We start from the raw sequence: 25,472 nt of genomic DNA, 5'->3' as shown, positions 1-25,472 counted from the left end.
TATCTTCTCTGCAGGGAAAATGAAGAGGAAACTCCCTGTGAAAAAGTTTGGAGCCGTAGTGTTGATAAAGGTGTGAGGATGATCCAGTAGTTTCAATAGGAACTCCAGTACAGGGCATGCTAGTGCAAGCTTTGGGCGTTCATTGCAGAGGACAAGTAACTTTTAATATAATAATTGATAGTTAATAATTTTAAAGTATTTTTAGGCATGGGCAACTATAGCCAAATAATCTTGCCAGTCATCAAGGCAGTTATTTTTAATTATTGAGTTCAGTGGAATGTCATAGCCTTTCCAGATTAAAAAAAATCAAGCAATGTGACAAACTTAACCCCAACCGTGTAGTAGTGTTCAATATATATTTTGAGCAAACAGATAAATTCTGAGGTTTTTTAACTTTTTTTTTTTCATTTTTGGCCGCGTGGGGTCTTCATTGCTGCGCGCGGGCTTTCTCTGGTTGCAGTGATGAGTGGGGGCTACTCTTCATTGCGGTGTGTGGGCTTCTCATTGCAGTAACTTCTTTTGTTGCGGAGCACGGGCTCTAGGTGCGTAGGCTTCAGTAGTTGCAGCATGCGGGCTCAGTAGCTGAGGCTCGCGGGCTCTAGAGCGCAGGCTCAGTAGCTGTGGCGCACAGGCTTAGTTGCTCCGTGGCATGTGGGATCTTCCCAGACCAAGGCTCGAACCCATGTCCCCTGCATTGGCAGGCAGATTCTTAACCACTGCGCCACCAGGGAAGTCCCAAATTCTGAGTTTTAAAAATAACTTTTTATTTGTATGAAACATTTTATCAACATAAACACACATCTATTATATCTGAAGACCATTTATCAATGTCTGTTGATCCTGTTTTGAACACTAGTAGATATTATTCTATGTGTAGAAAAAAATAATTATAATCTTATTTAGCAATGGATTAGAAGGCCATCATTTCCTCTCTATGAATATGTGTTTATTTAACTCAATTTGTAGAGAAAATAATAGTTTAATGAAAGATGATAAAGGGAGAATTGAGACGATAAACCTCAATTGGCTTGATTTGGGGAATAAATGACAGTGACCATCTCCGTAATTACAGCCACGGCAGCTCAGGAACGTTAATCCTGATTTTGGGGAAGCCCTGTAGCAAGGCTCCTTGGGCCAGCTCTCTTGAGGTGGGTCTCACTCACAGAAGCAGGGAGCCCTCACCCTCAATGGGTGGGGAGGTTCGGTCATCCACACTGTGAGTGATGGTCATTTTGACCGTCTCAGATCGCAGAACGTTCTTTTGGTACAGGTAGACCCACACGTCTCCAACGTGGGTTTCTCTGAAGCTGCCATTTACACAAGGAATCCATCTTGCCTGCTTTCCGGAGGTGCACGCTTGTAAAACAGAGCATGATACAGCACAGTAGGAGAATTATGCTTTCGGTACCACACCTTAAAAACGCTTTTCAGAAGTAGCAAATTATGGATAGTTCTTGACTATACAGTTTTTAAAGAAAATTTTAGGCTAATGGTAACCCTGGAAATCTTAAAAATAACAGCAAAAACCAACGTATCTTTTATATTTGTATACCTTTTAAACTTCCAAAAGTATCTCTAAGTTCATTCCATTCTCTTATATTCAGAAGAAAATATGTATCCACCTGTCTTGGTCGTATATGCTATACCTGTTGACATAGCTTCCAAAGCATTATTAAATAGAAACTTAAAGGAAACCCTGTTTAGTAGGTTGTATTCTAACTTAACATGAATTAGTATTTAGGTGTGTGTGTGTGTGTGAGTGACTTGTGTAGGGTGATGTGAGTGAGTGAAGGGCCTGGCAATGTGTCTGAATGACCTTACAAGTGTGTGTGTAGGGATGGTGTGGCTGTGTGTGAGCGTGTGCATGTGTGAGTGTACACATGCATGGGTTAATGCTTGAGGACTTGTGTCATTGTGTGTGTCATGACTTGTATGAGTATGTAGGGCGATTTTGGATATGTGCGTGAGCTTACGCATTGTGTGAGAGACTTGTGCAATGACTCTGTTCTAAAATTTATTTTAAATAAATAAATTAATATGTATTTAAATTAATCTTCACAAAAACCCTTAGAACCTGTTCTTAGAGTGTTTGTTTCTTGTAAACATGGAAATAGATGCACAGAGCGGTTAAGTAAGTTGGCTAAGCGGACATGGCTAAAGGCAGAGCCCAGCATCGGATCTAAGCCCCTTGGTTCCAGGAAGTCCCCCTGCGTGCTACCTGCCATGTTGTACCGCTTCCCTGGGTGCACATCAACATGTATTGCGGTTCATGCTTAATCTATGTAGATTAAACACAGAATTTATGGCTTAATAAATTGCATTTGAAACCAGCAGGAACATTAAAAATATATTTAAAAATCTGACAGACGGAATTCCCTAGTGGTCCAGTGGTTAGGACTCCGTGCTTTCACTGCCGAAGGGCCAGGTTCGATCCTTTTTTGGGGAACTAAGATCCTGCAAGCCATGAGGCACAGCCAAAAAAAAAACATCTGACAGAATCTTAAACAATGTAGTTCTCTTTCTACTGTAACTAACTTTAAGTTGGATCAAACCTACACATAAAGGTGTACATAAATTTACATACGTGCTCACACTCACACCCACACAGTCATTTACACACATTCTTTATGTGTAAACTAATGTCATTGTACAAATCTCCCACACACATCTATACATGCATATACTCACATATCTCAAAGCCACTTGTCACACACAGTCTACACATAGACACACACACACACACACACACACACACCTCCTCGCTCATTCATCCATACACAAGCACACTCACACACCTACTCTCATAGACCCATAGCATCTTTACACACGCACCTGCACACTCATAAGATCATTCCTATACTCTTTACACACTCACACCTTTCTTACTCACAGACACAGACACACACACACACTCATCTAGAAGCCCTCCCCTTGTCCTCTGTGGACCTGCAAGGAAATCTGGGTGGGGGCTGACTGAGGCTGATGGCCATCAGTCCCTCGATGGAGGTGAGGATAGAACTGCAAAGGGAGCTGTCCTCTATGTCCCCATGTCTTGGGGCAGAAACCCAAGTGGGAGTGGGGTAGGGGTGACAATTGTTAAGGGCATAAATATTTATTAAGTTGCTTGGACCTAAACCACTTATTAAGCAATAGTATTAAGGAAATCTTTTGATATCAACTTTTTAAGAATATCAACTGGGGCTTCCCTGGTGGCGCAGTGGTTAAGAATCCACCTGCCTATGCAGGGGACATGGGTTCAAGCCCTGGTCCAGGAAGATCCCACATGCCATGGAGCAACTAAGCCTGTGCACCACCACTACTGAGCCTGCGCTCTAGAGCCTGTAGGCCACAACAACTGATCCCACATGCCACAACTACGGAAGCCTGTGTGCCTAGAGCCCGTGCTCCGTAACAAGAGAAGCCTGCGCCCTGCAACGAAGAGTAGCCCCCACTCACCGCAACTAGAGAAAACCCGCACACAGCAACAAAGACCCAACACAGCCATAAATAAATAAAATCATACACGCCACTTCAGTTTGGGGCATGTTGATATATTCATTTGTTTATGTTCTACTTTGTGTTGAAATGACTCTCAGGGAGAAAAGTATAAAAGATAATTGTTTAAAACCTTTAGTGAGAATCAGTACGTCACTATACAATGTAATTTGCCATAGGTTACTAGTAGTCAAATAGAACTACTATATGATGAATTTAAATAAAATCCACAATCCAGTCTTTCACATTGTAATTAAAAAATATGAAAAGTCAAGTCTAACAGGAATCTAGGAAAATGGACACAGTATCTTTTGCAGCAGATCAAATAGAAACAGTGCATGTATCCCAATAGATTCATTCTTTAGAATTTTAGGTGTAGTCACTTATATCTGCCCCCTTTTAAAACATTGTTCTAGGTCTGTTAAAGAATAGCCTTCTCTGTCCTTTTCTTTTCTGATTACCAATTAGAATTGTTTTTGTTTTAATTTTATTTTTAAAATTACCTCTTTCTTCTAGATTGTTACTGATTTGAAATGCTTAAAAAATTAAATACCTGTTTAAATATTCTTTGAATAGATTCTTGTGAATCTATAAAAATGCTAAAATACATATAAATTTAATTGGCATGGAGAGATGCCCATTATTTATTTTTGAATCCTTAAAAAGGTTGTAAAGTAGCGTGTACTTTATGATTACATTTGTGAACATAATACATTATACACACACACATATATGTTTATAGTGGTAATGTTTATATATTGAAATTATAAATTATATTTCTTCTCTATTGTTTCCTATATTGTTTGATTTCTGTACAGTGCATATCTATTTTTTATAATCAGGAAAAGCAGTAACATTATTTTCAGTTAAAATTGGGAAAATCCTAAAAGCAAAACATGAAGTTCCCAGTCTTAGTTTTAAAAGAGGAGGTGGCAGAAACTTCATCAAGAATATATTCTTGACAGGTTTTGTAATTTATTTATTTTTTTATTCTGGGGTGAATGAGAGCATTGGTCTCAATATAACTTTTAATTTAAATTCTAAAAAGCATCAGTTATTTGATCAGGGCTATTTGAGTTGATACCAGAAGCTCTTCAACTTTTTTGTCCAGGGTACCTTAATGTGTTTCAGTAATTTTTTCACAGTGTCCTAAGCCAAAAGATATAACTAACATTTTCATTTAAACAGTGGCTTAGTTCCAGGCAACTTTACAAGTGTTTATGTCCTAACAATTTATTTATTTATTTAGTTTAGTTAATTAGTTAATTTATTTATTTTTGGATCTTCGTTGCTGTGCGTGGGCTTTCTGTAGTTGAGGTGCGCAGGCTTCTCATCGTGGTGGCTTCTCTTGTTCCAGAGCACAGGCTCTCTGTGTGTGGGCTTCAGTAGTTGTGGCTTGTGGGGTCTAGAGCGCAGACTCAGTAGTTGTGGCGCACGGGCTTAGTTGCTCTGCAGCATGTAGGATCTTCCTGGACCAGGGCTTGAACCCGTGTCCCCTGCCTTGGCAGGTGGATTCTCAACCACTGTGCCACCAGGGAAGCCCTGTCCTAACAATTTAGAAACCTTTTAAAAAGTAATTTATATGTATATTACTTTTATATATTTTTTAAATTATATATATAAAATTTGAAAAATATTTTAAGTTTATTTTTAATGTAGTGTACAACCTTTCAAAGCTTGGGATCAGATCGGACACTGCTACCCTTACTTTTGTTCAACTTGATTTCACATGGTGTTACTTTTTAACAACTACTAAGACTCCAGCTTCTCAAAGATAGGACATGATTAAGTGGAATGTATTACTATTTAATGTTAAAATTTAACTACCTCAAGCCAATAAGTTGCGCAGTGCTGGACAGATGTCGAGTATGCCTGTATTTCTCTTAAAAATTTAAAATATCCTGGGAGCCCCTGTGATTTTGATTCAGCATCCTAATGCACCCTGACCCACTGCTTGGAGTTTGTGCATCTATACTGTGCATCTTCAACATTCCTGGATGTATACACCAAGTGAATAGAGATGTCCCTCCCTCCCACTTCCTTCTTTCCTTCTCTCTTCTTTATTCCCTCTTCCTTTAAATATTCAATATAGTAAATCAGTATGATTAAATGTTGTTATTTTATGTGAACTATTGATGTTTCTGGCAACATACTGCATTAGTGTTGTGTCACTAGGGAAAAGAAAGGGCTATGGTATAGCACGACGTGTTGAAAATTTAGCAGTCACAGCTACCTGAGAATTGGTTGAAACCTGATGAATTTATTGACCTGAGGTTTAGTTTTGTGATTAAGGTACCATAACGACAAATGGAATGACCGTTAGTCACACTGTATTTACTCTTTAGGTTACTGTTGACATTCTTCTTTCACATGATCATGTATACATTGGCAGTATTTTGTGATTTCTCAAAATGAATAGTAGTAATTGTATCTGCACCTTCTTTTAGGTGTTTGCCCAACTATTGCGAACACGGTGGTCAATGTTCCCAGACCTGGGACACCTTTCACTGCAACTGTACAAACACTGGATACAGGGGAGCAACTTGCCACAACTGTAAGCCACACACACCTGTGGTTCTTTCCTCTGTCCTGATTCCCTTATTTATTTCCCTTTTTTGTTGTTGTTGTGGGTATATATATCCATGTGTGTACAACCCTGGATCTTATTAGCATTCCGTTGATTTCTAGTTTATTTTTAGTCCACACTTTTCATAAAGTAGTCAGGGTAGCTTACAGAAGCACATAAAATAAAGCAAGACAGAAAAGAGTAAGAGAGCTGGTAAGGGGAAAACACGTGTAGAAAACAAAGGTAGCTAAGGATAAGCATAAAATACAGTGCAGAATAGGTGATCCTTCAATTCTCTTGCAACTCCATTAATAAGGATGATGAGAATAAGGATGGTAGAAATGGAATTAATCATAATAGTTAATTTTATTGAGTATTTTCTAAATGCCAGGTACTGCTCTAGTATTTTACATGTCCCAACTTATTTAATTCTGCTGACCACCTTACTAGGTGGGTGTAGTCATTGTTATTATCCCTAGTTTACTAGGTTACAGGGAGAGATTAATCACCATGCCCAGAAGCTCCTGGAATAGTTGAGGCACAGTGAGAATGTGAACCCTTGCAATTATGCTCCAGAGGCTGGGACCACAACCAAATACTCTTTTCCTGTGTTAGAAGCCGTTCATTTTTTTCCTGGTGAAAAGTTTTGCATGTGTCATAAGACTCATGTCATTTTCTTGTCTACTTGTTCAGGACGTGGGATGGGGAGACCCAAATGCCCATTTTTTCCTTCCCATTTTTTCATATTGTTGCTGACATTGCTGAGCAGCTTAACTCTCAGTACTATTGGCCCGTAGCCATGACTTCAGGCAAGGGCGCTAGGTGCAGTCCCACTCTCGTCTCTTCACTGTGCACTGCTTTGTACTCCTGCTGGAGTTGAGATTGGAATGCTGGGCTCCCACCCCTGGAGGCTCCACAAGGGACTCTCAGAAGTCTTGCCTCAGTGCTGGAAAGGGCGTGAGCAGGGGCCGCGGGACCTTCTGGCCTCACCCTCGTGCCTTCACCACTGCAGCCAGTCTTTCCTGGGGCATCAGCTTGTATGGGTTGGAGTGCCTCTTAAGAACAGGAAGAACGTGTGCTGACACTCAAGCCAGGGCCAAGTCACTTGTCCCAAGTCACCAGCAGCAAAGAGACGGTGTATTTTAATTCTTCATATCCGGTATCATCCCAATTATAGTAACTAACTCAAAACAGAAAGCTAATAGAATGTGTTTTAATTGACTATTTGTTTATTTTCAACTGTTATCAATGACTAAATACAAATATAAACACAAACATCTCTGAGCCCAAAAAATCAGATGGTGAATAAATAATATATTTTCATCTGTGGCCCACAATTTGATCCAATCATTAAGTTAATTTATTAGGTTCTTGAGCAGGTAGTCTAAAGGGAGCCGAAGGGTTTTGCCAATGACCATTCTGGGAAATGGGGCCAGGATGACAAACCCAATTATAATGAAGCCATCAGTATCGTTAGCCTGAGTTGAGGGAGGGTGAGTGATGGGGGTCTTTTAGAAGGTTTTACTAGAAAATAATATGTTAAACAGTCATGTTATAAAAAGCCAAGTAATACACATAAAGCAAAAGTACTCCCAATAACCCTCATGCAATTGTGTATCCTTTCTAATACCAGCCCTCTCTGCAAAGTTATGTTGATATCCCAGCCTCTTTCAAAGAATTTATCAACGCATGTATGCGCGTATAGTAATATATAAATGAACCATTTTCATATGTCCACTTCACTGCACAAAATACAAATGTGACTAGAAACCAATCCATCTTATATTTCTGTCTGTGTAATATACAATAGCCATAAAATAAAACCAAGAAACTGTGGAGGAGTAGAGAAGTTAATATGTATGATTATCTGAAGTCTCTGTAACATTGAGAAAATTAGTTACATTATTTCATATGATCTAAAAACTCATTAACATAATTTTGAAAATTTAGAATAGATCAAGGAATGATATTCAGGGGATGGTTTATTTCTCATTTCACAAAATTAAAAGCTTGATGGAAATCACCATTCCATTTGGCCAAGTGTTCAATGAGATGAGTGCATCATATACGGTTGTTAATATCAAACCTTGTACATGGCAAATATATAATTGTGTAATTAAAAACATCCAATTATGGATCAAAACACACTGAGATCACCTGAGGGCATATATTTTATATTTCTTCTGCTTTGAAGTTTAATTATCTTAAATTCTTATTACAGAGCATTAGAGAAAGTTTCTTATGTAAATTACTTTTAAAATTATTCATGAGAAGCTTTGTAAATCCTATTTGTTTTATGGAAAAAAGGATTTTACCTATAGATAATTTTACGTGAGAAAGGAGACTAGTTAACGCATTATTTAAAACTTTTCTATTGCATAATTTTTGAATAACAGCAGATTATTTAAGGAGATTACACTATTGTGCTTCACATGTTAGGTTATTACAAGGTGATACTAGAATTAGAAATCCCAAAATGGTTGTCAAAAGATCCATTTGGATGCATGTCCAAAATGGAAGTCACATTATACTTATAAGGATCTTAACATTTAAAACACCTACCATCTCCTTTGTTGTTTTACCTAATGTAAAAATGAACTAAATTTTTATTCTCATATTCCTTTAATCATAAAAAGAAATGCCATAAAATACAATCTCATTCTTCCTTTTTTCTATCTAACCTTCTTTCAGCCATAATAATTTAAAAAATGAGTATTGTTTTAAAGTGTGTGTTACCTTTTCTCCTGGTCAGTAATGTACATACGAATTTCAAGACTTGGAGTACTCTGTGTCCAAATTAAAATTAAAGAAATTAATTTTATACTATTTCACTTATGATGATACTTTTTTTTTTTTTTTTTACAGCTATCTATGAGCAGTCATGTGAAGCCTATAAGCATAGAGGAAATACTTCAGGATTTTACTATATAGATGCAGATGGAAGTGGTCCCCTGGAACCATTTCTTCTATATTGCAATATGACTGGTGAGTTAATCAATTTTCATTTAATAGTTAAATTTTAAACACACAAAATTAAAATGAAACAAGTGGTTGACATAATTTGCAACTTGATTAAAATGTATATTGTTCAGTAGAAGAACTTAAAGTAAATCTTTAAAAAATAGTTTAATGGTGGTGATTTAAAATGTCATTATTTTCTATGCATGTGGTATCTGTGTAGAACATCTAATAATAAATGTATCTTATTAAGTCCCAAAACAAAAAGGATAGACTTTATTCCTCTTAGAAGATTGATACACACCATATGATTTCACTTATAAGTAGAATCTAGAAAACAAAACAAATGAACAAACATAACAAAAGAGAAACAGACTCACAGATACGGAGAACAAACAGGTGGTAGCCCAAGGGGAGGGGAGTAGGGGGATGAAAAGAAAAAAAAAATGTAACAACTGTGGTAATGAATGCTAATTAGCTTGTTTATGGTGAGCATTTCACAATATATATTCATATGAAACCATCACATTACATGCCATAAATATATACAATTTTTGCCAACATAAAGTGGAAAAATATTTTAAATAATAATAATAAAAGAAAAAAGGTTGATACACATGAAAGCTTTGAAAATATTTACTTTTTAAATTTGGGCATAAATGAATTTTATTCTTGAATTCTTTACTTACATAAACTTAAAGAGGAATTAATAGTCTTGGAATATGTGTTTGATTAAATTCAACATCCATTCATGATAAAGAGAAAATGAAAGCTCAGTAAATTACCAATAGAAGAAAATTTACTTAATTTGTTAAAGAGGACCCATAAAAAAATCTACAGCACATATCACAGTTTATTGTGAAATATTGCAAACTTTACCCCTGTTACCAACATTAACACAAAGATGCCTGCTATTATCATTCTGTTCACCGTTGTTTTGGAGGTCCTAGCCAGTGCAATAAAGCAAGAGAAAGAAATGAAAGATATATGTACTGGAAAGGAAGAACTATGACTCTCATTATTTGTAGATGGCCAGGTTATGTATTGAGAGTATTCTCAACAATCTACAGACTAACTATTAAAAGTTAGGATGATCACTAGATATCAAGTTAATGTAAAAATTAATTTCATTTTTGTATACCAGCAATTAAAATGAAATTTTAGAAGATTCTATTTTCAGTAGTATCAAAAACCTCAAATACATGGTAATAAATCTTAAAAAAGATGTGTACAACTTTTATACAGATAAGTGTGAAATACTCTTGAGATAAATTAAATCCTAAATAAGTGGAGAAATATGAAAGTTTCCTTGACTGGAAAACTCAATACGGTGGTGTAAACGTCAGTTCTTCCCAACTAGGTATTGATTCAGTGCAAACCTTAATTAAAATTTCGGCAGTGTGTTTGTTCGTTGGTGTAATTTTTTTTGTGAAAATTGGCAAGCAGATTCTACAATTTATCAGTAAATTTGAAGGGACAAGAAGAACCAAATCAGTCTTAAAGAGTAAAGTTGGAGGACTCAACTCTACCAGATATAATATAGACATTATATTGATAGGCTAAGTAAAACAGCATGTAATTGACACAAGGATAGACAAATGGACCAATGAAGCAACGTAGAGAATCTATAAACAGACTCCCTCATATATGGATAGTTGAGTCATTGCAAAGGTGGCACTGATGAACAGTGAAGGAAAGATGGTCTTTTCAACAAGTGGTGCTGGGGAAAATTGTCTGTAAATATTGTAAAAAAGACTGTTGATCCCTTCACCGTCAAACACAAATAGATTCTAGATGAATCGTGCAGTCCAGTGTAGTGGCCACTAGCAACAAATGCCTATTTAGATTCACATTTAATTAAAATTAATATAACTAAGTGACTTGAAACAAATTTTGCAAGTTTAAGTTAATTCATTAAAATAAGATTAAATTAAAAGCCAATTCCTCAGTCTCACTAGCCACATTTTAACTACTCCATAGCCATCTAGTCCATCATTGGAAAAAGTTTACATTGGATAGCGCTGTGTCAGGAAGTCAGCATTTCATGGAGCAAAATAAGCAGAAAAAAGGAAATATGAAATTGAAGCAGGAGGCTTGGCAGAGGAGGATTTACTACTTAAAATCTGGCAGTGAATATCTAGGGAAAGAGCCTTCCGGGCAGAGGAAATAGGAAGTGCTAAGTCCTGATAGAGGTGATCTCACCAGGTGTGTTCAGAAAACAGCAGCAGATAAAGTGTGACTGGAGTATGGTGAGTAATCTGGGAGTAGTAGGAGAGCAAGAGGGAATCAAGTGGGCGGGGGCAGGAGAGGAAGAGTCATGGGTCCTTACAACGTGTAAGGTCTCTGGCTTTTACCCTGAATGAGCTGAGAAGACATTGGAGAGTTTTAAGCAATGGTAGATGCAATCTGACTTCCTCTAATAAAATCATGATTGCTCCTGTGTTGGGAAATGCCTGTCTAGGAGCAGGGGTAGAAAGGAGTTAGAAAATGTGTGTGTGTGTGTGTGTGTGTGTGTGTGTGTGTGTACCAAATACGTACATACATATAGATAAGATGTATATGTGTAATAGGAGTTTGGAAGTCTGTTTGGAGACCAAGTTCAAGTAACGCAAGAATCCAGGCAAGAGCTGGAGATGGTGGGTTGTACTGGATGATACAATGTAGACGGTGGACAGAGATTAAATTTTCTCATTGAATATGTGTGAGGAATGAGAAAACAAAAGGAACCAAAAAACTAACACCACATTTTTGGCTTGGGAAAATGGGAGTGATTAAGTTGCCATTATTTGAGATGTGGTCAGAAAAGGTTTGAAGGGAAAGATAACGAGCTCAGTTTTACACATTTTGAGTTTGAGATGTCTGTTACACATTCAGATGTGGAACTGAGAAGCCAGTTGAATATGGGAGCAACAGTTCCTTTGTATTAATATGTAATTCTGAAAACTGCAGGGTAGTGGTAAAACCTTGGCCACACATATTCGGGAAAATTACTATAGAATGTGTCTTAGAGATTTTTCATATAACACAACCAGGTGGCTTCTGTTTGCTGTCACCATCGTTGAGGACGCTACCTGTCTTAGTCTGTTTAGTGTTGTAGCAGAATGCCACAGACTGGGTAGCTTATAAACAATAGAAATATTTCTCACAGTTTTAGAGGATGGGAAGTCCTAGGTCATGGTGCCAGCATCGTCAGGTGAGGGCTGCCTTCCAGATTTCAGACTTCTTGTATCTTCACATGATAGAAGGAGCTCTGTGGGGTCTCTTTTATAAGAGCACTAATTCCATTCATGAGGGCTCCTCCCTCTTGACCTCATGACCTCCCAGAGGTGCCACCTACTAAAACCATTACCTTTGGGGGTTAGTGATTCAACATATGAATTTTAGTGGGGGACACAAACATTCAGACCAGAGCACCACTCGAAATGTCAAAGCAACCTGAGACAGCTGATGACTCTTACATGTTTATCTCCTCAATGAAATTCCCCAGTCGGCACAGCACCGACTTCCAGGTAGTGCCCTGAGGCCGGAGGGTTGGGGTGAGACGATAAAATCAGTGTTTTTAAAAATCTCCCCATTTGATGCTTTTGTGCACCCAGGTTTGGGAGCAGCTGTTTTCGACCTGTGGTTCTCAACCTTTAGAGAACACCCCGCTCTATTATGTGAGAATTGAACATAATAAATGTGAGAAGACTTCACAGAGAGAAAAGGAAAATTTTGCAAATGAAAGATATGAATTTAAGTGTCAAATGACTTTCTGATTTTTTCTGTTTGTGTTGTGAGGGAGATTTAAGTCTATCACTGCATCCCTGTGAATCCTGCATTCCCACAAGAGCACCCTGAACTATTCACATGCACATGCTTTATGAAGTTTTGATTCTGCCATTCAGATGCCTCTAAGTATCTGTAATCTTTAAAGCTTTAAGTAATATCACACACACACACACACACACAGAGTTCTCATTATCTGTGATAGTAATGTTCTGTAAAGTAACCACAGACACTTGAATTAGTGAATACTGAACCATTGCTCCCAGGGAATTACAGTAAGATTAGGTTCCTGCATGCCTCTGGTCATAGTATTCTCATCAACTGATCAATATATAACCTTGTTTTACTAGTGTTTCAGACTAAAGACACCTTATTTAACACATACTGTTGATTCATTAACATTGAACTCACAACCAGTAGCACCAGAACTCTTACCTGAAGGAAGCTTTTCTATCACATGTGTTCTCAGAAGGCACATCACAGCCTTCTTGTGCTTGGGAACCCTGGACAGCTCTTCAGCTCTATGCTTGGAGGCCACTTTAAATAGTGAAATCATCAAGCACAAAGACCATGGCACAAAGAGGATACGTGTTTACAGTCTGAGAGCTGAAGCAAGGAGTCAGAGTGTGGCTCTGTTCAACTTCAGCTGGGCAGCTGCAATTCATATTGGGCAACTCGGTTTTTTTGCTTTGTGTCTACAGACATTACAAGAGCACCTCAAGAACTGATTTTGGGATTCATATAAATTTTAGGGAGTAGGCAGATTCACAAATGATGAGAATCTGCAGATAATGAGGATGGACTGTATACACACACATGCATGCCTACATTATGTTTATTATGCATAATAATTCAGTGATTTATAGGCCGTGTACATTTTTCATGACCATCTCAATGGTAGGGAAATTATTAATTTCATTTTATTGAATGAATTATTTCATTTCTATTAAATCAACATTTACCTTGTCATATTACTAATATGCCTATTTTAGTTACCTGAGTCTCACACCTCAACCCTGCAGTTCGAAGCAGTGGATTTATGTATATACACACACAGAGGTTAAAGGTGCTTTAGCAAAATTATCAAAAAGTATTGATGAAAAAGAGGACATTCACAAACCTTAAAGCCATTTGAAGAGCAAGCAGTGGACAGAGACACAGATAATCCAGTTAGGAAACAGGGAAGTATCTTCAGAAGCTCCGGAATATTGAAACATATTCAAACAAAAGTGACAGTCCCAGAGTGTAACAACCCAGTGAAAAATGCACATTACAACTTGGAACTTTGCTTACTGATGTGGTTTTGCAAATGTGGAAACCAAGACTCAAGGAGGTTGACAGAGGCAGACTAAGGAATATCATTAGGGATAGATCAAGACATCAAACCTTGGTCCCGTCTCCTAGCCTGAAAATGTTTCCACTAGAAAAGGCTACATTCTACCAACGTCTCATTGCTTGTAGCCAATAACATATCCTCAAGGTACAGAAATCAGGTATACCAATTATGAAGGCAAGACAAAATGCTGAATTGGCAGCTTGCAAATGTGTAACTGAAAAAAAAAAAGTTCTTAGTCTAGAATTACTGTCCAACAGATGATTCCACGTGGATTTAAATATCTTTAAGCATTACAAGCTAAAAGATGCAATGAAAATCCCTTTTGAATGGATAATTTCCTAAAATATGTTAAAAACTGAAAATTCTTTCTAAGCAGAATATTCTAAATATAATTTAAAAATAATTGGGATAATATGAATCCCGGTGGTCGTCTCTGTTGAAATGTATAGGGCTTTTTTGTTCTTCTTGTACGCTAAAGCCATTGCTTTCTCTGTAAAGAAATAGTTTTATGTTCAAGAAATGTCTCAGCATCAAATATTGTACTGTAAGGACAGTTGTTTCAGCGCAGAGAAATTGTTGAGAGGTATAGCTGTGGCTTTTTAACTTTTGTGAAAATAATAATTCTATGGGGTTTTTAAAAAAATATCATTCCTTATTTTTTATTAATTTATTTATTTTTGCTGTGTTGGGTCTTCGTTTCTGTGCGAGGGCTTTTTCTAGTTGTGGCAAGCGGGGGCCACTCTTCATCGCGGTGCGCGGGCCTCTCACTATAGCGGCCCCTCCTGTTGTGGAGCACAGGCTCCAGACGCGCAGGCTCAGCAGTTGTGGCTCACAGGCCTAGCCGCTCCACGGCATGCGGGATCCTTCCAGACCAGGGCTCGAACCAGTGTCCCCTGCATTAGCAGGCAGACTCCCAACCACTGCGCCACCAGGGAAGCCCTAATTCTATGGTTTAAAGTCACCTTTCCCCAGTGCCCCACTACCAAGACTCCTGGATTTAGTTTCACTGACTCAGTAAGTTTAGAGACCAAGGTCTACTCTATTAAATCCAAGCTCCCCATGTGATTCTGAGATAGGGGCCCCTGAGACCCTTTCATGAGAAGTCTGGAGAGTGTTAAGACTTCCCTGGTGGTGCAGTGGTTAAGAAGCTGCCTGCCAGTGCAGGGGATACGGGTTGGAGCCCTGTTCTGGGAAGATCCCACATGCCTCAGAGCAACTAAGCCCGGGCGCCGCAACTACTGAGCCTGTGCTCTACAGCCCGCAAGCCACAACTACTGAGCCCACGTGCCACAACTACCGAGCCCGTGCGCCTAGAGCCCACGCTCCACAACAAGAGAGGCCACCGCAACGAGAAGACGGCGTGCCGCAACAAAGAGTAGCCCCCACTCGCTGCAACTAGAGAAAAGCCCGTGTGCAGCAACAAAGACCCAATGCAGCCAAAAGTAAATAAATACATTTATTAAAAAAAAAAAAGACGTAATAGCAAAACTATCTTTACTTTAGGGATTTCAATAGTAAAGACCTTCTTAATAGCTATGAGAGTTAATAACTCACTGTCGTTACTCAAATGCAGCCTTGTTTACATCAAGTTTTGCTCCAGGATGCTAGCTTTTCTTTCATCTCCCAGCTTTCCTTAACACAGCACTTCCTACCCACTCTTACAGTCTTTATCACCTCTATCACCCGCAGCTATTAATCCTGAAGGAACACATACTCTGCAACTGTGTTGCTTAAACAGCATGTTTTTTCTTTACACTGTTATCACACTAGAAAATAGCAGTCAGCCCAAGATAAATCGAGTTCTTAATCACTCAGTTGCTTTACAGACAATCTATATGTTAGAAATCACTTTCAGGGAGAGACACCAGTAAACCCAAACTGCCTTTCAATGTTTTAGTATATATATTAATTTCATAGGTTTTCTGCTGTCTCTTCTTTTTTCCCTGTGTTTCCTTACCTTGACAACTCTCTTTGCACTTGGTAAAGGATAATTTTCAAAAAAATGACATCACGACTCTCACACAGATAGAAAAATAAAAGCTAAAAATCACGTTTTGAAGATCTCGTTTAATGTTTAACCTTATTCCTGAGGAAACTGGTAAGATGTTACAGTCAGTTCAAAGAGGATCCAAAGAACAGATATATCCATACATCAGTAATGCTGAAGTGACTGGGCCAAGGGAGGCAAAACTGGCTTCTTCCCTAGTGGAGGAGCCCATCGACCTCTACCAGGTTGAATTTGCTGGTCTGTAGACAGAATTACTTGTAAGGAAACAATGCCTTGCTTGCTAAGCAAAACAAATAGCAAAAAAACTGGAAGTCTGTGTTAAAGGATAATTTAATGTAAATACGTCTTAGAGATAGTGGATTTCCCTGGAGGGATTTGAAGCTTATCTCCCCCAGAGGTATTTACCTACATTGTAAAACCTAAGAACTTGACCGCCCTCTCCTCAGAGATTTGTTGCATTGCAGAGTTCCTCTCTCACTCTTTGTCGGGGTGGAGACGTGCCAGCCATCCTCTATAAGCTCCAAGTCTTGTAATTTGGGGGTCCCTCTCTCGTGGTACAACTCCAGTAGGCTGAGGTGCATCTGGCACTCACTGCATCTAGAGAGAGTGAGAGAGTTAAAGATAGATAGATACAATGTGTGTAGAAGGCAAGATAACTTGTTAGCTTGCAAGTGGGATGTCTCATACCCTTCACAGTTTCAGCCTTATCATTATTTTGCAGTTGCATCAGATGTCTCCTGTTTACAAAGTTCTAAAATAGTTAAGAGGCAATGAAAATCTCAGAGCCACCACAGAATCACAACCAGATAACCTGGAAGGCTGTGCTCTAGTCTGGACAACACTTTGTTTTTTATTCATTCACATGTTTATTCCTTCAGTGACTAATGTCTTTTTCAGCACTTGCCAAGCCCACGTGCTGGAGACACTATAGTTAGCAAATCAGAACCTATCAGTCTTCTAATAGTGGAAAAACAGATAGATTAAATCACAAAATACTGAATTACGCATTGTGAAGGCTACGTTTTTTGTAGTTGTGATTTCTAAATAGGTATTTGTAGAAATATCAGATATCACGTCCGAAAGAACAGTGTAATAGTTTGCAGACGTTCCTCTATTAGTAAAGCACATGCGACTTGGAGCATGGATGCTGGGCTCTCGTTTCCATTGCTCAGAATCCATTGTGATGCTTTCATTGTCTCTGCTTTGCCCTGGACATCTTGATTATCTGATAAGCACCGCCTCCTCCTTTGTAGCACTTTATACTAGAAAATGAAATCACTTACAGAAACTATCATATGGAAATTTTAGAATTTCAAAAGGAAACATTTCTCTGAGCAGCCCTTTAACAGCTGTCATGCACCTATGGCCTTGGATTTCTTACAATACCTTAAGAGACCTTACAAGAACACAGTGTGTTCTTCATGACCCAGTGGATGCTAAGCGATAGGGAAGTCCCTCTCAGGGTGACCCAAAAAGCAAAGAGACAAAGGTTTCAAGGAGGTTTATTGTCCTGCTGTTTCAGCAGCTACTCAGCCAGAGATGAGCTGCTTCATGCACGCCATTGATTCCCCACAAGAAAAGATGAATCATTCTGCTGAATAATAAAAGCAGAGTCCAACAGAGGCTAGGCTAACAGATTTGCCTGGTTAATAATCTTAAATTTCTAATAGTCAAGATTGTGTGGCTAAAATGATAGAATTTCAGACTTAATATATTGCCCCCTATATTCTGCCCTTTTTTTTTTTTTTTCCAAATTTGGAAATGGAGGCTGAGATTTCGCCTGACTTTCTTAAGGGCACAGACACATGGCAGATCTGCAGCTCAGGTCTCCTGGTGATCTCTCCACTGTACTACTGTCTGGTCATCCATAATTAATTTCATGAGCTTATATATCATGTCCTCTTTAAGGAAAATAATTTACTGTTAAAGCGCTTTGGTGAGCTGAAATGCAAGGTGGAAATAAAAGTAACAGCTATTGTTTCAGAGGAAAATAATGATCCACGTGTGGAGGGGAGTAAGGCTGTCAAATTTGCCTCCCGTCTCATTTATTTAACAGGCCTCTCTACTCAAAATTCTGATGACCAGGAGACGGGTGGGACTGAAATTTCTTGTTTTGATTGTGTTGATCCATGTGAGTGTATTAGCTAAAAAGAGGCTGGCGGGGATTTGTACCTACTCTTTTCCTCCAATTTGGAATATTCTTCTTAATACAGAAGAGTTATGTGATTTAACAGCACATTAATAGCAGAGTTTTGACAACTTCCACTCTGTTTCTCACCTATTAAATCGGAGGCCTTTTGATTAATGTGTTCTTGGGTCTGCGTATATCACAGTAAATATAATAAATTTATTGCTGGGAAAGTTGAAGGATACATACAATATGCCATCTTCTGTTACAAACCTTGTCGGATTTTTGTTTCATCTAAATAGTTTTGGTAATCAGTGTGATTGAAATGTTTACAGACATTCAGGTGCTAATAGTGGTAGCTCTAGCACCTACTCAAAGATACATTATTTCTTGTGTTAGTTGAGCTGCTGATGCTGTACTGCATGTTCAAAAAAGTAACTTCTGGGGCTTCCCTGGTGGCGCAGTGGTTGAGAGTCTGCCTGCCGATGCAGGGGACACGGGTTCGTGCCCCGGTCCGGGAAGATCCCACATGCCGCGGAGCGGCTGGGCCCGTGAGCCATGGCCGCTGAGCCTGCGCGTCCGGAGCCTGTGCTCCGCAACAGGAGAGGCCACATCAGTGAGAGGCCCGCGTACCACCAAAAAAAAAAAAAAAAGTAACTTCCTATTTGCATTGCGTAACTATGCACATCACATGATACCAAGATGAATATTTCGGATTTTATTTTAAAAGAAATAGATGTATTTCTGGTGTAATTTCCTAACATCTGTGTCCGATGAATATATATTGATGTGTGTGTTTGTGTGTGTATCATAATCATATTATATATAGTTTTGTATCCTGCATTCCCCACTTAAATATTTTGTACATTTTCCCATGTTATGAAAAAATCCTCTATCCAAAACTTGGTGTAAAACAGAAATAGATGTACACTCATAATTAAAAATTGTCTGAAGGGAGGTATATATACAGGCCATAAAAGTTTGACTTTCTTTCTGCTGGCAGCATACAATAAGACTAGAAAAGTCATTGTTTACGTTATGTCATTTAAAATATTTTACAAATTCAAAGATACATTTTTTTTCATATTGTAACATCTCTGAATTCAGGGTGCGATAACAACGTTTTACAGTTATAATAGCATCATTTTTTTCTTTCTTGAAGAAAAATAATGACGCATCTTCTAAAAGCAGAATGTCAGATTTGATGAAATGCACCACAAATTTTAATAATCAGTTTTCTTAACATTTTTCACCATGAATATTTTCTGGCTGAATTAATATGAAAAAGTAGAATAAAAACGCTGCAAATGCGTGGCAATCGTATAAATTTCAGGGAAAAAAGTCACTTTACTATAATTTAAAAGTTTTAAGAATCCATTTGTGTTGATTCTACCTCTCAGAGAGGTTTGATGACTAGAAAACTTTGACTCAGATAAAAGGTGATTTTGATTTTCTTTATTTATTTTAACTTTTGCAGACTAGTGATGGTCTCCTCTCTTTCTTCCCCCATTTCTGCATACAAGAAACTGCGTGGGCCATCATCCAGCACAATGGCTCCGATGTAACAAGAGTCCGCAGTACCAATCCAGAGAACCCCTATGCTGGATTTTTCGACTACGTGGCCAGCATGGAGCAACTGCAGGCCACAGTTAACCGTGCGGAGCACTGTGAACAGGAGCTGACCTACTACTGCAAGAAGTCACGACTTGTAAATAAGGAAGGTAAGTACATCGGGGCGTTTGTCCCCCTACACACGTCGCACAGGGTGTTTTACTTAACCAGCTCCTGCGGAGTTTAAGTCGGCCAAGGTGGAGGCCTAGAGCCACCCAGTGTGTGTGCTCCCTGTGTCTTTAGCAAACGTGTCGCAGTCTGGAAGTCACAGAGATGCTGTTGTCTGAAGAAGAGAACAAGGTCAGTTCACGCTGAGCTTTGTTCAAAGCCTTGATTGTCTTTAGAGTCTCTGCCTGCCCTTAATCAGAGAACTGCACAGAGAAGGGCTTTGTTCTGACACTCGATGAATGCGCGGTGTTGATCCCTCCTAAAGGGCAAGTGACACATATGGTTGGTTTTTACCATGGAAAAGAGTTAATAAAAATATGAATTCGTTTTCTGAAAGTGACTATTCTGTGTGACTGTTTCACGGGTTGTTGACAGTTACCCTCTGGGTATAACTGAAAATTAGAACAGTCTGCTAGAAACAGGTTTTTTTTTTTTCAGCAGCTCAAAGAGGAATCAGAAAACCATGTTTAACTCTTTCTTTTACTCTACTTTTAATAACCAGTCTGCTCCTAAATTATGGTTCTGGTCTTGTGTTTTCTCCCTTTAGAGCATCTCATTATGTGACAATATCTTGAGTCCCACCAGCTCTGCCTTAGCGCGGGCTTTAATGACCTAATTTATGAAGTTACTGCAAGATCTTTCCTACTGGCCTCTCAGCCGGTCATCAGTCCATATCTCTTGCCCACCCACTGTATCATCCAAAAGATTAATCTTCATGAAGAGAATTCACCTGTAAGAAACACACTGCTTCCATCACAACACTTTACTGTTTAAGAAGCTCCAGTGCCTTCCTAGCTCTTCTGTCCAGTACGGACTCTTCCGTCTGGACACCTCAGCTGCGTGTTCTGGACTCACTTGCCTATGAACCTTCATGCCGCTCCCCAGCACACTGTTTTCTAGCAGCAGTAATCAGGTGTATTTTTCTTCAGTAGTCAGAGAAGATTCTAAGACATCTGCGCAATAAAGCTGCTTTGTTCCCTTTCCCTTAAGAGAGGTTGGCGTTCCAGACAGAATGACAAGAACTTTAAAATGAAATGTGTTTCATATGTGAATATCATGTGTTATGTGGGTCATGCAGAAAAATTTTGAACTCCTGGCATGACCTTTGAATCTTTTGTTTCCAGTTAAGCCCCAATCCTATTTACTTGTCCACCCACTTAATCCAGTCTGATCATTTTCTCCCATATGCCTGAGTTCCACTCCCTCTTCCTCCTTTTCCTCCTCCTTCTTTTTCAGAATGTTCTCATTCAGCCTCTTAACCCCTCCTAACTCTTCTCATCTTGCTGGTATCCCCTCAAATCTTAACCCCCTGAAACCCCAATCCCATCTGAGACTGACCATCAGATAGTTGTAGTGCAAAGAGCATAAGATTTAGAGGTGGGGAGAGAGATCTGGGTTCAAGGTCCAGGTCTCTTGTTGATTAGGTACAGAACTTGGATAGAAGAGTATTTCTCAGTCTTTGTTTTCTCGTCACTGAATTGGGGCCAATCATACCAACCTCAGGGGGGCGTGGTCGTGGCTGGGTGGCATAACACATACAAAGTGCATGAAGTGAGCTCCTCTGTTCCCAGCTCTCCAGCGCATCATGGTTAGAGTGAACCTACCAGTTCAGCATGCAGCTGATTGTTCATTATTAGTGAATATTGATATTGGAATCTAAAAAAGAAAAATAGATAAGCAAGTACAGAAGTGTATTCTAAGAAGAATGAGAACCATAATTTTAGAAGGGAAAATGAATGTGATGGAACAAAATGAACTGAGTTGCTTAACTAGAGAAGAAAGGAAAGGAAAGACAATCATCAAAATCACAAATGAGTCAAAGTCTAAAAGAACCAGAACACGGAATCCCCAAGAATGTTAGTGAGTGAGCACCACACGAAGTCAAGGGGACAACAAGGAGTGTGAAGGATTCCCAGGTGTTTGGCAACCACTAGTAAAGAGAATAGTAAACTCTAGAAGGCTGTAGAACAGATGATGAGGATAACTGTTAGATACACAGATTTTCCTCAGGTCTGTGACCCTAGAATTCATGTAGAATGGATCTGAGGTGGAAAAGAGGGAACAATTTGGATTTCGAGGTCACAGTAAGAAGTGTATGGGGAAGATCAGGAAGGTGGTGTCAGACAAGTTAAATTTACAGTTTCAGATCTTGAGAATATAGCAGCTTCAAGTAATAATGGTGCCATAACTGTGGATGAATAAAGGTTTATGTATATGAAAATGTTTCCGGCAACCTGTGGGTCTGCAGCTCAGCACACTGGAAGGGTGCTCAATACGAATACTCAAGCCATTTGGGATTTTAACTCTGAGAATAGAAATGATCTACCATGATCTCTGATACTTTATCATTTTAATTTCAACTTTAAAATTTTTTCATGCTTTTCTTAATTCTTCCTTATACTTACGTAAATTCTTTAGGACACTTCAAAAAGTCTTGGAGGAAACTGAAGGTATTTGGTATCTTTAAAACATTAAGTGGTTTCTACTTTGTAGGGAAAATAGCAAATTTATTTATTTATTTACTTATTTATTTATAATTTATTTTTGGCTGTGTCGGGTCTTAGTTGCGTCATGCTGGATCTTTGTTGAGGCACGCGGGATCTTTCGTTGAGGCGCAGGCTCTTTTGTTGCAGCACACAGGTTTCTCTCTAGTTGTGGTGTGCGGGTTTTCTCTCTCTAGTTGTGGCACGCAGGCTCCAGGGCTCCTGGGCTCTGTAGTTGTGGTGTGGGTTTCAGAGTGTGTGCGCTCTGTAGTTTGCAGCACACAGGCTCTCTAGTTGAAGCACACGAGCTCAATAGTTGTGGTGCGCAGGCTTAGTTGCCCCACAGAATGTGGGATCTTAGTTCCCTGACCAGGGATCGAACCCGCGTCCCCTGCATCAGAAGGTGGATTCTTTACCACTGGACCACTAGGGAAGTGCCAGGGAGATAGCAAATTTAGATGCGAAAATATTATTCAGTATTTAGGAATAATGATTTATTTTTTAAATCTATGAACACATAACGTTTTAAGCAGTATGTTGAAATAGATCTACTAAATGCTTCAAGCAGGTTTCTCCTTCAGTTGATCAGTTAATCATGCAATTAAAGAAGATGAAGATTCTTGATATTAATTAATGCATAACACAAGCTTCCAACAACTCCTTGTTTTCCCGGCATAGTGGACAGGAATGTATAGCAACGCTGGGAGAGAGGTTGTTTGCATCAGCACAGGTCCAATTTAATAATAAGTTTTTATGAGCTTTGGCATTTGTAAGTAGGGAGAAATTAGTAAAAGTAGGGCTAATGGCAGCAACTTAAAAGGTTTGTAAGTCAATGGAAGAATGATCAAGCACCTTTGAGGAGCTGACTGATTTGATGTCACCTTCTTCTCATGCCGTGATTCTCAAGTGACTATGAGTTTTCCTCTCTAACTTGTTTTTTCCCTAAGACAGATTGCCTGCATGCCGCATCTAAATGTTCTGTCTATTCTTTGCTCTAGTTCCTTGGCATCATGTTTAGTCTTAGCTCTGTGAAGGAGCTGGTCGCTGAACATTCATCATAGAGATAAATGCATTTGGTTAAGGGAAACTTTGTTTTTGAGTGGAGTATCTGCTTCGGGCGTAAAGATATCTCAGTGTTATTTCTGTAGTCTTCAAATAAGTAGCCAAGCCATAAGTGGAAGAAAAAATACACACTTTCAAATATATCTTAAATCATAGCAAGGGAATGCTGTAGTATGCCTAATGTTTAATAAACACCTAGTTTATTTTTAGCCAATAAATATTTTGAGATAAATCACTAACTTTACATAGCATTTCATAATGTTTTAATGGGCATTTCATGATCTCAAATCAATTTTGTTTCTCATATGTTAATTACTGTGGTTTATAATTTGATGCCTTCTTGTTTCGGAAAATTATTTTGAACAAAATTACATGTGTGATCTGCTCTCAATACATTTTTTTTTTACTATTATGCCTGAATTAAATAGGAACTGCTGTTTCTTTTCTACTCAAAGAAAAATATATCAATCATTTAAGCTTAAATAATGAAATATCTTTTTAAAAACTTTCTTAAGGAAATGCCATCAATTACAGTGTTGGGAATATCACTACATCAAATCAATCTTTCTCCGTTTATTCTTTTTAATGACTTGGGAAGGAGGGAATTATACTGGCTGGAAGGGTTGGGGTATAGAACAGATGTCACATTTCTCACCTTTGTCTTTCAGATGGAACCCCTCTGAGCTGGTGGGTTGGAAGAACCAATGAAACACAAACTTACTGGGGAGGTTCTTTACCTGATCCTCAAAAATGTACTTGTGGATTAGAGGGGACCTGCATCGATTCTCAGTATTACTGCAACTGCGATGCTGACCGGAATGAATGGTGATTTCCATATGATTTCCTTATGCAAAATCAAGTTTATTATTCTTTTAAATGAGTCACTCAAAACACATATAAGTAGGCAGATACTAAACAAGGTAGTACAGTGAAGAAATTAAAGGTACGTTTTGATGAAATGTATTACAATCTGAATTCTAAATGGTAAGATCACTATCTTTTTATTTGAATTTTTTGGTAATGGATCATGAGTCATACACCTTTTATTTCTGTAATATGATGAAGCAGAGGCATCTGTTTCATGTCTGCTTTTCATTTTAATTCAATTATCATTCTCTTTAAAATTAAGTATAATAAAGAATTGTATTATTCTCAAAATATATTTACAGCCTTTAATTACTAACACATCTCTTCAATAATCTGCCTATAAAACCTCTAAATATATAAACTTAGAATTTCCCACAATTATTTAAACATGTAGCTCTTTTATTTTCTTAAAGGATACACTATGCTATGAAAAACTAATATTCCATTTATCATATTTTGAAAAAGGAAATCTATAATATTTAGGGATTTGAAAATCGAGCTTGAAATATTCCATTTATTCATTTGACATTCCATTTATTCATTTGTCAAACATCAAAAACCAGATTATTTTAGAATACCCTAAAGGAGGCCTCTATATGGAGTCATTGATTATACTCTTATTGTTATATGTTCAGTATGAAGAATATTGTCTCTCTTACTCAAGATTTTTCAAAATTTCTACTCCTTTGGGAGATACTTTTTTTTTTCTCGCTGCCTTCACAGAAAATGCCCACACAGTAATAATGTATTTTGAAATGTGAATAAAAAAATTTTAAACTAATCTAATCACCAATAACTCTCCAATGTCTGCATGACATTTTGTTCATCAAAAATAATTTTTAAAAATAAGACTTTGAAATTTTTCATACTAAATTCTGCTTATGCTTAAGTAGCTTGCATAGAACTAACCTAACCCCAGATAACATTTGTAATCCCAGGAAAACTATTTATTAAAAACACCTACTTGTAGCAAGTGGAGAATAACCAAAGGTAGGCAGAAACTACCAGGGTTGGGAGCCTTC

At 38.3% G+C, this 25,472-nt stretch overlaps 1 protein-coding gene across 7 annotated transcripts in view; it reads left to right on the top strand.

The window, feature by feature from the left end:
- Positions 1–25,472, top strand: part of CNTNAP4 (contactin associated protein family member 4) — a 262,365-nt gene that overhangs the window by 185,506 nt on the left and 51,387 nt on the right. For all 7 annotated transcript variants that reach the window (XM_027119209.1, XM_027119210.1, XM_027119212.1 and 4 more), the window contains 4 exons: positions 5,943–6,049; positions 8,927–9,046; positions 19,783–19,980; positions 24,252–24,408. In XM_027119209.1, coding sequence (XP_026975010.1) covers positions 5,943–6,049; positions 8,927–9,046; positions 19,783–19,980; positions 24,252–24,408 — 582 coding nt within the window. The remainder of the gene's footprint in view (positions 1–5,942; positions 6,050–8,926; positions 9,047–19,782; positions 19,981–24,251; positions 24,409–25,472) is intronic.

Source organism: Aethalodelphis obliquidens, unplaced genomic scaffold (assembly GCF_003676395.1).
Source record: "Aethalodelphis obliquidens isolate GAN/ISIS:26980383/991018 unplaced genomic scaffold, ASM367639v1 scaffold20, whole genome shotgun sequence".
NCBI lineage: Eukaryota > Metazoa > Chordata > Mammalia > Artiodactyla > Delphinidae > Aethalodelphis > Aethalodelphis obliquidens.
Note: the sequence above shows the minus strand (reverse complement) of the source record. Positions and strands in the feature narration are given on the sequence as shown.